The 12,873-nt window shown below is 42.8% G+C and overlaps 1 protein-coding gene across 1 annotated transcript in view; it reads right to left on the bottom strand.

Annotated features, from left to right (window-relative positions):
- Positions 1–12,873, bottom strand: part of LOC311246127 (acyl-CoA dehydrogenase family member 10-like) — a 53,721-nt gene that overhangs the window by 15,974 nt on the left and 24,874 nt on the right. Inside the window, exons 8-9 of the mRNA XM_084336230.1 lie at positions 12,439–12,617; positions 8,949–9,114 (exon numbers count right to left, since the gene is read on the bottom strand). Coding sequence (XP_084192356.1) covers positions 8,949–9,114; positions 12,439–12,617 — 345 coding nt within the window. The remainder of the gene's footprint in view (positions 1–8,948; positions 9,115–12,438; positions 12,618–12,873) is intronic.

Here is a 12,873-nt window from a genome sequence, read left to right on the forward strand (position 1 = left end):
CCCCCATTTTCAATTCATATAGACATTTATGACATACACAACATACATGACATTTATGGCATAGGGACATATAGGTATTTAGTACTGATACATTTGTGACATAAACGGTATTCAAATATACAGTACTGTTACCCCTAGATCCTGACAGAGTATATACATATGATGGGGAGGGGACTGTACATTAGGAGGGGGTGGGTGGGTGGGAGAGAAATATACATACGGCGGGGAGGGAATATATACATGCGGTGGGGAGGAGACTGTCTATTAGGAGGTGGTGGGGGTTTTGGGCATTTACGGTGGCCAGTTTCGAATTGCAGCCTCCCGTAGGTGCTCTTTAAGAGCGGTTTTGAATGTGGGCAGGGATTCACATTCCTTTACAGCTTTGGGTAGGGCGTTCCACATTGTTGTGGCATAATTGCGAAACGTGTTTAGTCCCTTGTTTGATCCGAATCTGGGTTTAACATGATTTGTTGAGCTTCCTCTGGTGTAGTGGTTGTGGTATTCACTGACCTTTGGGAAGTATTTTGACATGTACATGGGCACCCCGGTCGTATAGTGTATCTTGTAGACCAGGCCCATTGCAAGTTGCTGTACTCTGTCGTCTACTCTAAGCCATCCTAGGTTGTCAAAGTGGGCAGGGGTGAGGTGGGTTCTGGGGTTCAGGTCAAGTAGTAGTCTGACCAGTTTGTTTTGTGATGTTTGTAATTTTGTTTTAAGCGCCTTTGAGGTGCTTTGGTACCATGAGGTGCATGCATAGTCATAGTACCCTTGAATGAGTGCTCCTGCCAGAGTCTTCAGGGTATTCTTGTTTACCAGAGAGGAGATCCGGTACAAGAATCTAGTTCGTTGGTTGACTTTTTTTATTACATTGGATGCCATTTTGTCACAGGAAAGATTTGCCTCTAGGATGGAACCCAGGTAGGTAATTTCGTCTTTCCTTGTGACAATATTGTCACCCACTGTAACTGAGAAGCCGTCGGTCTTGCTGAGTTTGTTATTTGAACCGAAGAGAATGGACTCTGTTTTGCCCATGTGTAATGATAGTTTGTTATCAGCGAGCCATATGCAGATTTTGCCTATTTCGGAGCTGAGGGTTTTTTCAACCTGCAACTTGTTCTTGTCAGAGACCAGCAGGGCTGAGTCGTCCGCAAACAGGAACAAGTTGCAGTCACAGGCTGACGACATGTCATTTGCATAAATTAGGAAGAGTAGCGGTCCTAGTATGCTTCCTTGTGGAACACCACAGCTCACTGTGAGGGGGGGGGATAGAGTACCGTTTACCTCTACCATCTGTTCTCTCCCCTCCAGGTAGGATTGCATCCAGCTCACTGATAAGCTATCAAAACCAATTGCTTTTAGCTTGTCCATTAGAATGGAGTGATTGACAGTGTCGAAGGCCTTTTGTAGGTCCAGCATGACCATGCCGCAGTATTTGCCCGCGTCCACCTCTTGTTTGATGTGATCGTTCAAATAGAGGAGGCATGTGTCAGTGGAGTGGGACGTTCTGAAGCCAGATTGGAATTCGTAGATTAGATTTTTTTCCGCCAGGTACTTTTCGACCTGTTCGTAGACTATTTTCTCCATGACTTTCGAGATGGAGGTAAGAATAGAAACAGGGCGGTAGTTGCCTGGGTCTAATTTGCTGCCCTTTTTGTGCAGAGGGGTCACTCTCGCAATTTTGAAGTCCTTGGGGACGTGCCCCTGTTTTATAGAGAGGTTTATTATGTGTGTGATGACTGGGGTGATGGCGGCTGCTGCGTCTCTGAGGAATTTGGAGGGGATGTTGTCATGGCCAGTGGCCTTGTTAGGTTGGAGGGCGCCGAGTACCTCATCGGTTGTTACCATTTCAAGTTTGAAGTCGTCTTTGTGGACCCCTAGGTTTTTGTAGTATGCTACTATGTGTTCTACCCCATAACTCTGGATGTGATGAAAATACACAAGAAATACAACATTTATGATACAATTTATAAAGATATCCCATTCGATCCATGGACATGACTTTTCAAGGCTGTCTAGATCTATAATTATTGTCATCTGACGCCACCCACCCATATGAAGCCAACCACTGTTCCACATCATCTGTGGTGTAGTGGTTAACACTGTCGCCTCACAGCAAGAAGGTCCAGGGTTCGATTCCCGCTTGGGGACCAGGTTTCCATGATGCCAGGTACCCAGGTGGGGTATCTCCCAGGCCTTTCTGTGTGGAGTTTGCATGTTCTCACCGTGCTCGCAAGGGTTCCCCCCCCGATAAGATAAACCCAATGGAAAAACATGCACAACAACAGATTGCTAACGCTGTGGCGTCCTTGACGAAGACGGACAGGAGCACTTGGATTGGTCCCCTGGCGCAGCTCACGTTGACGCCTGTCTGCTCCCGGCTGCCCTTGGGGGGGAAGGACGACGGGATGGGTTAATCGCAGAGACGAATCGCATCGGCGATTCTAAAGAGACAATGCATGCGTGTGTGTTCCGGTGTGTGTGCTAAAAAAACTAACCGCTGTGTGTACCGCTAAAACATTGAGTGTCGTTGCATGCCGAATAAAGACCTCTGCAACAGGTCCTGCATTATTATTATTAAAGTGGACTGCATTAGAGCCACACACCTCTTTCAGCAAGCATGGACGATTGTGATGCTAGGAGAAAGCGTAAGGAACATTTTAATCAATTAATCATGTTTTAACATGTTACTGTGCAGGTTAAGATGTGTTAACATGTTACTGTACAGGTTATGAGGTTAAGCTGTTACTGTGGAGGTTAAGATGTTAACATGTTACTGTGCAGGTTAAGATGTTAACATGTTACTGTGCAGGTTAAGATGTTAACATGTTACTGTGCAGATTAAGATGTCAAAGTACATAATCTGTTTAAACTGCGTTTAAAGTAAACATGAGATGTTATATTACTTATACATGTGTAATGGGAGTTGATTCCAGAGTCGGGGAGCAGTGGAGGAGAATGATTTGTTTTCTGTGGACTTAAGGCGGTAGTGTGGTGTGCTCAGAAGGGCTAAGTTGGATGAGCGGAGTGAGCAGGAGGGAGTGTAGTGTTGAAGGAGGTTGTAGATGTAATCAGGTGCTAGGGAATGGAGGGCTTTGTAAGTGAGGAGACAGATCTTAAAGTCAATCCTATACTTGACAGGGAGCCAGTGAAGTGAGGAGAGGACAGGTGTGATGTGGGAGAATTTGGGGCAGCGGGCTGAGGTGTTCTGAACTAGTTGAAGTTTATAGAGGGATTTTGATGTTGAGCCAATGAGTAATGCATTACAGTAATTTGGACGGGAGAAAATGAGGGCATGAATGATGAACCAGCTTTTCAGTGTCGGAGTAGCATGTCTTGGTGATGTTGTTGATGTGTGATTCGAATGATAGTTTGGGGTAAAAAAGAACACCCACGTTTTTCACTGTGGGGGAGGGGAGGATAGAGTGGTTGTTGATGGATATGGAGCAGTCAGGGTTTTTACGGAGAAGGTGAGGTCAGGAATCAAGGAATCAAGGAATGTGAGGTGAGGATCAATTTGCATCAGAATGGAGAGCCATACACACAGAGATTCTATTAAGAAACAGCATATCATACACCAGGACACATCAAAAGAAGATGATGACCATTTAGTTAGTCCTCAAGACTATGCATCCTGGGAAACATTACTTGAAGCAGTGAGAAAGTATGCCCCTATTTTAGATGTTGCGAAAGAACTTGGGAGAAAAAGAAGTCCCAAGAAATTGAATCTACTATCACCGAAAATGCCGAAGCCTATTCACCATGAAGAGAGACTTCAAAGAAAGCATTACTGATGAAGCTGGTGAGACATCAAAAGGCCAAGGAGGAGATCTTCATCAGAAGCAAGAGTGTATGATAAAATCTGCATTTTTTGTGATAAGATGAAGAAGGTTCTAAAGGGCTCCCAGATGCGTGAAAAGCTTACACAAGCTGTACAACTCAGAGCTGACCAAACACTACAAGAATGTGCAACCCAAAAGGGAGATGAAAAGATTCTAGCAGCAACAAGCAGAGACATAGTAGCTGCAGAGGCCCACTATCATCGTTCATGCTATAAGGATTACACCAGAATGAAGAAAAAGGCACCGGAGTACAAAGAGAATGATGAAGAAACAGATGGTGATGAACTGTATAAAAGGATTGAAAGGGAAGCCTATAAAGACCTTTTCAATTATATCAGAACTGATATCATACCCAACAGGAGGTGGTGGCAGAGAGGGGGATGAGAAGAAAGCTGGCTGCTATCCTGGAGAATCCCTCCCACCCCCTCTACGACGAGCTAGTCAAGATGAGAAGCACGTTCAGTCACAGAATCATACCCCCCGACACTCAACTAACCGCCTCGGCCAGTCCTTCATACCAGCGGCCATCAGGCTCCACAACAGTGGGCAGGGACTGCTGCCAGACATCAAACTACTAGGAACCTAAAAGGACAATATACTACCTTATGCATACTGCACCTTGTGTGAATACTGTATACTTCATCAGATCATATATTTAGCTTTTAGCATTTAGCATTCTTAGATTATATATTAGATTATATTAGATTTAGATTATTGGATTATTAGATTATATATTGCATATATTTAGCTTTTTTCCCCCAGACTATATATTAGATTAGATTTAGATTATTGGATTAGATTATATATTGTAACTATTATTCTAGGGCAAATATAACAGAGGGCATAATACCCTCACCTCGCACCTTGTTGACCATTATGCATATGTCCAGAGTTAATTATGTTATGTTAAGCATATTGATATGTTATATTGTTTACACTGCTTTTTACTACCTGTACCTCCCCTCCCCCATGCTGCTATGATGCCTGAATTAAGGAGATCAATAAAGGAATATCTTATATTAACAAGATGATTGTACAATTTAAGTCACTTCTTTGGTCACAAAACTGGAATATTTCATGATATCTGGTGGAGTTACACTCAGGCAAGATTCTACAAGGAAGCACATTCGTAGGAAACTTGAATCTGAGCTGACTGGAAAATGATTCTTTGATAAGCGACAGGCAGATTAGACACATAGCCATAATTTAAAACATAGATTAGGCGATATTAACGTTAACATTGGCGCCGATGGTGGCATTCAAGCACTAAGTCGTGCGCCCCCTGGTGGCACTGAAAGTGTTAACAAAGACACACAGACTCATGGAAGACATGGAAAATTATTGTGATTATTAGGTTATTAACATTAAGTAAAACAAGTATGGTAGGTTTTGTATTATTATTATTATTATTATTATTATTATTATTATTATTATTATTATTATTATTATTATTATTATTATTATTATTATTATTATTATTATTATTATTATTATTATTATGTTTTTTTGTTGTTGTTTTTTTTTACATCTGTACTAGTCTTGGCTCCCAGACAATTGGAGAGTGCCGCCAACAGCGCCATGGATAAAGACCGAGAACTGTCTATAGTCTCCGTACTGACGGAACTTATACAAAGAGTAATTAGTTATTTGAATTCCTGAATCAATTCTGTGATGTGATTATATGTGCCTTGGGTTTTGTATTGAGTTTTCTAAAATAAACAAATATCTTTCTGAAAACCAATAAGCAATATATCATTGTATAGGTCTAACTGAGCTGAAAATATTGACATGGTATGAAGATATGTGGCCCATATATGAATGTTGAATATGCATATTGATCAATATTCCTCATTTTTTATTACTATTTCAATGTTTTGGGGATATTTATGTTTTTGTAACATGGCTGTATTAAAATAAATAGTGTTTTGGAGTAAAATTACCAGTAAACAGTCAACATGTAAACGGTAACCATGGCCAAAACATGTACATCATCTGAGTATACCTTTTTAAACAGTATCATAAATGTTGTATTTTTTATGTATTGTCATCACATTTACAGTTACATTTGTAGTCAAGGAGTAGGAGAACACTATTATCCATGGGATATTGGTTATAATGGTCATATTGCCTTTTAAATTAAGATTATGTACCTGGGAGGGTAAAAATATTATGTCTTCCTTCATTGTATCTCCATTTACTCTGGAATGGTAATAGATGTGTTAAACTGGATTCACATGTCCTAGCTTGTTACATATCAAAGGAGATCAGAAACATGCATATAGGCCTTATGGTTCAGGAGCTATCATGATTTATTTGGGGAATGTAATTTCGGACAGGAGGCCTGAAAAATATGCTTGGTAGTGTTATAAAATGGGTGATAGCACACATTTGGAGGCAACTGCTGCATTGCTATCACATCTTTTCTAGCAATAGGGGTGTATACCTTCCCAAAGATCACTATGAAAGTTAGTCCCCCAAGATGGTACTGACCAACCCTACTGGCTCACAGCCTAACTTAACAAACAGAATCACACACCTTCCAAACAAACAAGTCTCATGACATGTCAGATCCAGGTGATGCCTGATAGGAGGACGAGTGCATAACTTTCTCCAGAACCATGTTTTTTCAGGTCACACTCCTCCATGAGAGACATCAAATAAACATGGGACACACTTTGCAATTCACCTTTTATGCCTAAATTATCTGTCATCCTGTCAAGCCATGGATGTTCCTTCTGACGTGGAGATTTTAAATGCACCCACACATAATTGTGCAACAGCTAACAAGAGACACACACATGCTGCAGTGTGTGTCTGTATGTGTATGTGTACAGTAGGGCTGACCCCTATTAGTCGATTAGTCGACTAATCGGTCGAAAGGAGCCGTAGTCGACTAGCCAACCTCTTAGTCGAATAAAAAAAAAAGAAAATGTATAATTATTATATATATATATATATATATTTATCATTCTTTCCAAAAGAAAAGAGGCCTAGAAGCGTGGCTAACGCTAATGGCACGCATACCAGAGGCTAACTGCCTACGAAAACAGGCACAGAGGCACTGAAAGAGGATTTCACCCATCTAATGAACACACTAGACTAGACAACGAACAGGTCGAAAAGTACCTCACGGAAAAAAATCTAATCTACGAATTCCAATCTGGCTTCAGAACATCCCACTCCACTGACACATGCCTTCTCTATTTGAACGACCACATCAAACAAGAGGTGAATGTGGGCAAATACTGCGGCATGGTCATGCTGGACCTACAAAAGGCATTCGACACTGTCAATCACACCATTCTGATTGACAAGCTAAAAGCAATTGGTTTTGATAGTATATCAGTGAGCTGGATGCAATCCTACCTGGAGGGGAGAGAACAGATGGTGGAGGTAAACGGTACCCTATCCCCCCCCCCTCCCAGTGAGCTGTGGTGTTCCACAAGGAAGCATACTAGGACCGCAACTGTTCCTAATTTATGCAAATAACATGTCGTCAGCTTGTGACTGCAACTTGTTCCTGTTTGCGGACGACTCAGCCCTGCTGGTCTCTGACAAGAACAAGTTACAGGTTGAAAAAACCGCCAGCTCGGAACTAGGCAAAATCTGCATATGGCTCGCCGACAACAAACTATCATTACACATGGGCAAAACAGAGTCCATTCTCTTCGGCTCAAATAACAAACTCAGCAAGACCGACGGCTTCTCAGTTACAGTGGGTGACAATATTGTCACAAGGAAAGATGAAATTACCTACCTGGGTTCCATCCTAGAGGCTAATCTTTCCTGTGACAAAATGGCATCCAATGTAATAAAAAAAAGTCAACCAACGAACTCGATTCTTGTACCGGATCTCCTCTCTGGTAAACAAGAATACCCTGAAGACTCTGGCAGGAGCACTCATTCAAGGGTACTACGACTATGCTTGCACCTCATGGTACCAAAGCACCTCAAAGGCACTAAAAACCAAATTACAAACATCTCAAAACAAACTAGTCAGACTACTGCTTGACCTGACTCCTAGAACCCACCTCACCCCTGCCCACTTTGACAACCTAGGATGGCTTAGAGTAGACGACAGAGTACAGCAACTTGCAATGGGCCTGGTCTACAAGATACACTACACGACCAAGGTACCCATGTACATGTCAAAATACTTCCCAAAGGTCAGTGAATACCACGATCACAACACCAGAGGGAGCTCCACAAATCATGTTAAACCCAGATTCGGCTCAAACAAGGGACTAGACACGTTTCGCAATTATGCCACATCAATGTGGAACGCCCTACCCACAGCTGTAAAGGAATGTGAATCACTACCCACTTTCAAAAACACTCTCAAAGAACACCTACGGGAGACTGCAAATCAAAACTGGCCCCTACAAATGTCCTAATCCAGTTGTACAGTAAATGATCATGTATGGCTTTGTCAGTATTCCAATGTACAATGTACAGCCCCCCACACCCACCCACCCAACCCCACCCCACCTACCCAACCTCCTCCAATGTACAGTTTCTACGTCAAATGTATATACACTCTTTTTCTGGACACTTTTTGTATCACAAACAGTACTCTATTTGCAAATCTGGTATGTCATAAATGTATAGATGTAGCAGTACTGTCTATCTGTATGTCGTGTGTGTCATATATGTTATGATGAATTGAAAATGGGGGACCCTGATGTAAACTAGACAAAAGTCTTTCTCTGGTCTGCATCCCCTTAACAATTATATGTATTGAGCTGTACTGTACTGTACCCATTCTGCAATCTGTTAATAAACTTTTCAATCAATCAATCAATCAATCAATCAATCAATCAATCAATCACAAATATCAAGATGTATCCATCAGTGGACCAATTGCATGATTTTGCAGAGGACAAGAAGCCTTCAGTCGACTCCTTCAGACATTAAGCACCCCCCACAGCCCAAATGGAATGATAAAAAATAAAAAATAAATAAAACAATTTAATATTTTTTTAAATATTATATGTTTTTTTTTTTACCAATAGTCGACTAATGGCAAATTTTGGCCAATCATAGTCGACCATCCAAATCCTTAGTCGGGGACAGCCCTAGTGTACAGTATGTGTATGTGTATGTGTGTACCTATAGTCTCCGTGCAGCAGTGTGTGTCTCGGAGGGCTGTGTTGGGAGGGCAAGTGCAGTGGCAGCCATGTGCAAAGCCTTTCCATGGCTGTGATTGGCTGGCTGTGATTCTGAAGGGCTTGATAACGACGGATCCACAACTCCACCTGCTGGGCAGCAGACAGAACTACAAGGGGAAGAGAAGAGAAGAGAAGAGAAGAGAAGAGAAGAGAAGAGAAGAGAAGAGAAGAGAAGAGAAGAGAAGAGAAGAGAAGAGAAGAGAAGAGAAGAGAAGAGAAGAGAAGAGAAGAGAAGAGATGAGAAGAGAAGAGAAGAGAAGAGAAGAGAAGAGATGTTAACTGAGATATCCTCATAAGTATCTATTAATTCGTATCAATTAGATACTCTTTGGGCTTGTTTTTATCTACTTATTCTGAAAGAGTTGAACTCGTTCAATTATTCATTCCATTAAGCCTACTGCCAGCAGGCACATTTAAAGAAATATAATCTGATTGATTGGGGTAATGAGGGACTTAAAATTTGCCTATAGATTATGCATTTAACTTGTCGGCGAGGCTATTGAGCCATACTGTATTGTACCCATTCTGCAATCTGTTAATATTTTTTTTTTGTATTGATCTTTTTCCCCCTTTTTTTTCCTCCGATTTTCTCCCATCCCAATGTTAGTCGTTATGCCAATTCCCAATCCCCTTCCTGGTCGCTGCGCACTTACCCCCCACAGTCGGTCTGGGAGAGTGGAGGCTATCACGTGCTTCCTCCGACACACGTCTAGCCAATCAACCGCTTCTTTTCACCTGGCAGTGCGGACTCTCACTGAGAGGGTATAACGTGTGGAAGGATCACACTACCCTCCTTAGATCCTATCTGCGCTGAGCAGGCGCCCCGATCGAACTGTAGGAGTCGCTGTGACCCGGACCCACCCCGCCAGCTTTCCCACCCTCTAATACAGCCAATTGTATTAGTGTGAATGGCCAGCCAAGCTGGTGACAACGCCGGAGCTGTGAGCTGGATTTGAACAGACGAATCCAGCGTCTCCGGTGTTGGTGTCCGCTACGCCACCTGACCGCTCTGTTAATACATTTTTCAATCAATCAATGCCGTTAGAAAATCAGGATTTCTGCGATCAACACCTGCTGTCTTTTCAGGTGAGGCGGCCGCTCGCAAGTATCAAGTCTGGTTCGAATGAACAAGACTGAATCAGCGTTCGAGGAACAGGGAAAGCCTGGATTCAAACATCGGGTTAATTGAATCTGGATAATGGGACTTTTGATCGACCAGGTACGGGGAATAGGGCCCTGGGCCCTCATTTATCAATGGTGCGTACGCACAGATATGTGCGTAACCCGTGCGTACGATAATTTCTAAGCAAAGTGTGGGATTTATCAATTTGAACGTGTGCTTGACTTTGTGCGTATATATACGCACAGCTCTGACCATGCGTACCTGGCGCCCAGCGGTAGAATATGAAGACTGCAAACGGACGGCATTATGCTTTCATTAGTTTCATGCATTAGTTTCAACAATGACGTGTTCTGTATGACCCGTAATTCACTATAGTTCATTGTAAAATAGCGAAATTAGTGTAATTATTGTCAAACCCTAAATAGCATTTGGAATAGGTATTTCCGAATGAATTCAGCCTGGTTCATAGCGTTATTGTAGGAATACTTCTTGCAGTGTGCGCTCAGATGTTTTCAGAGATATAGGGCAGTCTATTTGCAGAGAGAGAACACAATAATATTAAGTATAGTCCGCTACCCGAGACACATTCTCCTTGATTTGTACCGCAATTTGAGACCCAAATTGGAATTGCGGTCAAGCCAGCAGTCTTTCACTTTTGCTTTGTACCGCAATTTGAGACCCAAAACGCAGTGTTGGATGTCGATGTCGTAATTTCCCCAACCCCCCCAACTACATACAATATCCATATATCAATAACAGGAGGCCAAGAGAGGATTTTACGCCAGGTTACCCAACATCATTGGAGCAATAGACTGTACCCATGTAGCTTTCAAAGCTCCATCAATAAACAAATCCAGTAATGTGAACGGGATTCCACTCGGTCAATGTACAGATAATCTGCGACGCACATTTTGGCTGATAATGTCATTGCCGGTGGCTGGGAGGAACACGACTCATTCAGGCCTAATTGTATTTAATTCAATTGTATGTTATTACTGGGGTATCTATAATTAAAACATCACTTAAATGCAGATCAGGGTTATCCACTGAAGCCATAATGACTCTGACCAAAACCACGGGCTCACGAGCGCACAAGGGTTGTAGAGCGCAGAGTTGGCCTGCTGAAATTGATTTCATTTCAGTCATTACAGTGCTTAATGTCGGGTCAGCTTGTCATTTATTTTTTGTCAATGTGCTGGTTCTGTAGCAGGACTGGGTCAGTCAACATCCTTGGCTCCCGGCGCACCGAAGATAGTCTGCACGCTCCCTCCTCCTCAGTGGAGTTGTCTGTGTGAACTTGAGAACTTCATTGGATTTATTTATTCTCTAAAAATATCTATAATCATACGATTAAATATTGTTTAAAATAAAACGCTAAATACTATTATTCTGTGTGTCATGTTTCCAAATAAGATTGTTCACAACGGGAAATGCTGTATACGTTGAATTAGTTGGTTAGACCTCGGTGATCAATCTCGCTCTCAGTGAAGTTTCTCAGAGTTCGCTCGGGTAAGACCATTATTTCACATCCCATGGGGGTGTTTCATGACCATATATAGATAATCGTGCACGAGCATTGACGGTAAGAACAAATGGTATTTATCAACACAGAGTGTGCGTAGGACCTGTGCACGCACGGTTGATAAATCCCGATTTTTCTGTGTAGAGACATTCTAAATTCTGTGTTTAAGAACGAAAATAGAACACTTTCTAAGCATTGTTGATAAATGAGGGCCCTGGTGTGTGTGTGTGTACCTAGCAGGTTGTGCTGGTGTGTGTGTACCTGGCAGATTGAGCTGGTGTGTGTGTGTGTGTGTGTGTGTGTGTGTGTGTGTGTGTGTGTGTGTGTGTGTGTGTGTGTGTGTGTGTGTGTGTGTGTGTGTGTGTACCTGGCAGGTTGTGCTGGTGTGTGTGTGTGTACCTGGCAAGTTGTGCTGGTGTGTGTGTGTGTGTGTGTGTGTGTGTGTGTGTGTGTGTGTGTGTGTGTGTGTGTGTGTGTGTACCTGGCAGGTTGTGCTGGTGTGTGTGTGTACCTGGCAAGTTGTGCTGGTGTGTGTGTGTGTGTGTGTGTGTGTGTGTGTATGTGTGTGTGTGTGTGTGTGTGTGTGTGTGTGTGTGTGTGTGTGTGTACCTGGCAGGTTGAGCTGGTGTGTGTGTGTGTACCTGGCAGGTTGAGCTGGTGTGTGTGTGTACCTGGCAGGTTGAGCTGGTGTGTGTGTGTGTGTGTTTGTACCTGGCAGGTTGAGCTGATGCTGTGTGTGTGTGTGTGTGTGTGTGTGTGTGTGTGTGTGTGTGTGTGTGTGTGTACCTGGCAGGTTGAGCTGGTGTGTGTGTATGTGTGTGTATCGGTGGATACAGCACAGACTCTTGATCACAGCTTCATACACAATTTTCCTCTCAGAAGGGATGTGGCCTAACAGGGCAGGGTCAGCGAGGCTCCTCCCATCTCCACATAACTCCATCAGTAGAAAAGGTCCACCTAGCACACTGACACACACACACACAGACACACACACACACACACACACACACACACACACACTGTTAGCCATCAATCTCTAACATTCCCAGCGGCATCAGATAACACAGTATCATCTGGTGGACCTGCCTTAGATGATACAGGCAGGGAACAAAATAACTGGGCGCCCATCGCCAAATGCGTGTAGATTTACCGTCTGGCGTCTAAAAATAATAGTCTGCCCGCCAGCTGGCGTGTAATTCATATCGATACTCTTATTTTGAA

This window comes from Notolepis coatsorum (genome assembly GCF_963971535.1).
Source record: "Notolepis coatsorum genome assembly, chromosome: 19".
In the NCBI taxonomy this organism is placed as follows: Eukaryota; Metazoa; Chordata; class Actinopteri; order Aulopiformes; family Paralepididae; genus Notolepis; species Notolepis coatsorum.